General features: G+C 36.6%; 1 protein-coding gene across 1 annotated transcript; it reads left to right on the forward strand.

Moving 5' to 3' along the window:
- Positions 1-1,500: 1,500 nt before the first annotated feature.
- Positions 1,501-1,827, forward strand: LOC143585643 (uncharacterized). Its single transcript, XM_077067394.1, has one exon. It carries the CDS (start codon positions 1,501-1,503, stop codon positions 1,825-1,827), a length of 327 nt encoding a protein of 108 aa, XP_076923509.1.
- Positions 1,828-2,078: the final 251 nt, after the last annotated feature.

Raw genomic sequence — 2,078 nt, forward strand, 5'->3', positions numbered from 1 at the left:
AACCTTTCAAAGGCTCGTTAACATGATGTAAAAAGACAAGCTGGGGGATACGATGGAAGTCTACATTGATAATATGGTGGTTAAATCCAAAAAAAACTATGGATGATCTAAAGGATCTTCAGGAGCATTTGATATCATGGATAAATTCAACATGAAGCTGAATACTTCAAAGTGACATTTTGGTAAAGAATCGGGAATATTCCTAGGGTATATGGTCACCAAGAGAGGGATATAAGCGAGTCCAAAACAGATCAAAGCATTCCTCAACCTGAAATCCCCAAAAGACACTAAGGATGTTCAAAAGTTAACACGGGGAGTATCAACACTACGCAAGTTCATCTCAAGATCCTTAGAAAGATGTAAAGAATTCTATGATATACTAAGAAAGAATAAAAGATTCGAATGGAGAGAAAAACACGAGAAAGCATTCCAAGAACTGAAGATATATCTATCCTCAACACCATTGTTGATGAAACTAGAAAACAATGAGCCATTATCCTTATACATGACGGTATCCAAGACCACCATAGGTGACGTGTTTGTCGAGGATCATGAACAACATCCTGTATATTATGTAAGTAATAGTATATTATATGCGTAGACCATGTATTCTCATCTTTAAAAACTAATCCTTGCATTGGTTATGGCATCAACTAAATTTAGACATTATTTTGAGATACATGCTATCCATGTTAAAGTTAATTATCCTATCATGTGCGTTTGAGAAAGCCAGAAATGTCAGGAAGGATGGTCAAATAGTCTGTGAAACTTAGTTCTTATAACTTGATATACGAGCCAAGAACATCAATCAAATCACAGGCTCTTTCAGATTTTGTGGCTAATTTCAGAGCGACATCCAACTAAGAGGTAGATATTGAGGTCCAATAACTAAATGAAACAGATGAAGAGTGGATCCTATACACAGATGAAGCATCTAATATAAGAGGATTAGGGCTTGGGATCATACTAAAATTGCCACAGGGGGACATCATAACCCAATCAACCGGTTGTGGATTTCAAGCAACAAATAATGAAGCAAAATTTGAAGTTTATCTGCAGGATTACAACTAGCTACGGACATGAAGTTTAGAATTCTAAAGGTACATGTCGATTCTTTGTTAATTACTAACCATTTCAATGGATGGTATGCAGTAAAAGGTGAAAGGTTGGTCGTGTACTTACAAATAGTCAAAGATTTGGCAAAAAAATTCAAGATCATCAACATAGAACATGCTCTAAGAGAGGATAATGCTGAAGCTAACGCCTTAGCAAATCTCGGATGAACTCTCAAGATATAAACATATAGCAAAATCCGAATCATCCATATCTTACATCTAGCAATTGACTCAGTTGATCTTGAAGCAAAAGAAGAATCCTTTAATTATTTTGAAATACAGAATCCTCCCGGAGCAAAAGGATCCTTGGTCATTCATGAAATAGGGAACATATATATTTGGAAAGCTACCAAAGGCACCTGGAGGAAAAGTATTCATGCTTGCAATGGCATACTACTTCTCTAAATGGATAGAAGTAGAAGCATTTGTACACGTTAGGGAAAAACAAGTCATATCATTTGTAAAGCGCAATATCCTTACAAGGTTCGGGATCTCGACAAATATAACATGTGAAAATGGGTCTCAGTTCATTGAAAACAGAACAACAAATTTTTGTGTTAGTTGGGGGATCAAGATAATAACTTCAACTCCTGTCCACCCTCAAGCTAATGGACAAGCCGAATACAGTGACAAGATCATCATCAACAACTTGAAGAAGTTAAGTGACATAAAAGGAAAATGGGCAGAAGAATTACCTTTTGGTCTTTGGTAGATTGAACTACAACAAGAAGTGCAACAGGTCAAACACCCTTCACATTGGTATTTGGTGCCGAAGTAGTACTTCCTAGAGAAATGGTGATCCCAACAGCAAGGATCTAACTCCAGTATCCTAAAGATAACATCGATCAGTTGTTCCATGATCTAGACACCATTGATGAAGTCAGGGATCAAGCTAAATCAGCCTACCAATGAAGGATCACTAAGGCGTACAATAAAAATATAAGGATCGGAAGATTCCAAGTG

This window comes from Bidens hawaiensis, unplaced genomic scaffold (assembly GCF_021521415.1).
Source record: "Bidens hawaiensis isolate Kalapana, Puna unplaced genomic scaffold, B.hawaiensis_p1.1 tig00033935_1, whole genome shotgun sequence".
NCBI classification, from domain to species: Eukaryota; Viridiplantae; Streptophyta; class Magnoliopsida; order Asterales; family Asteraceae; genus Bidens; species Bidens hawaiensis.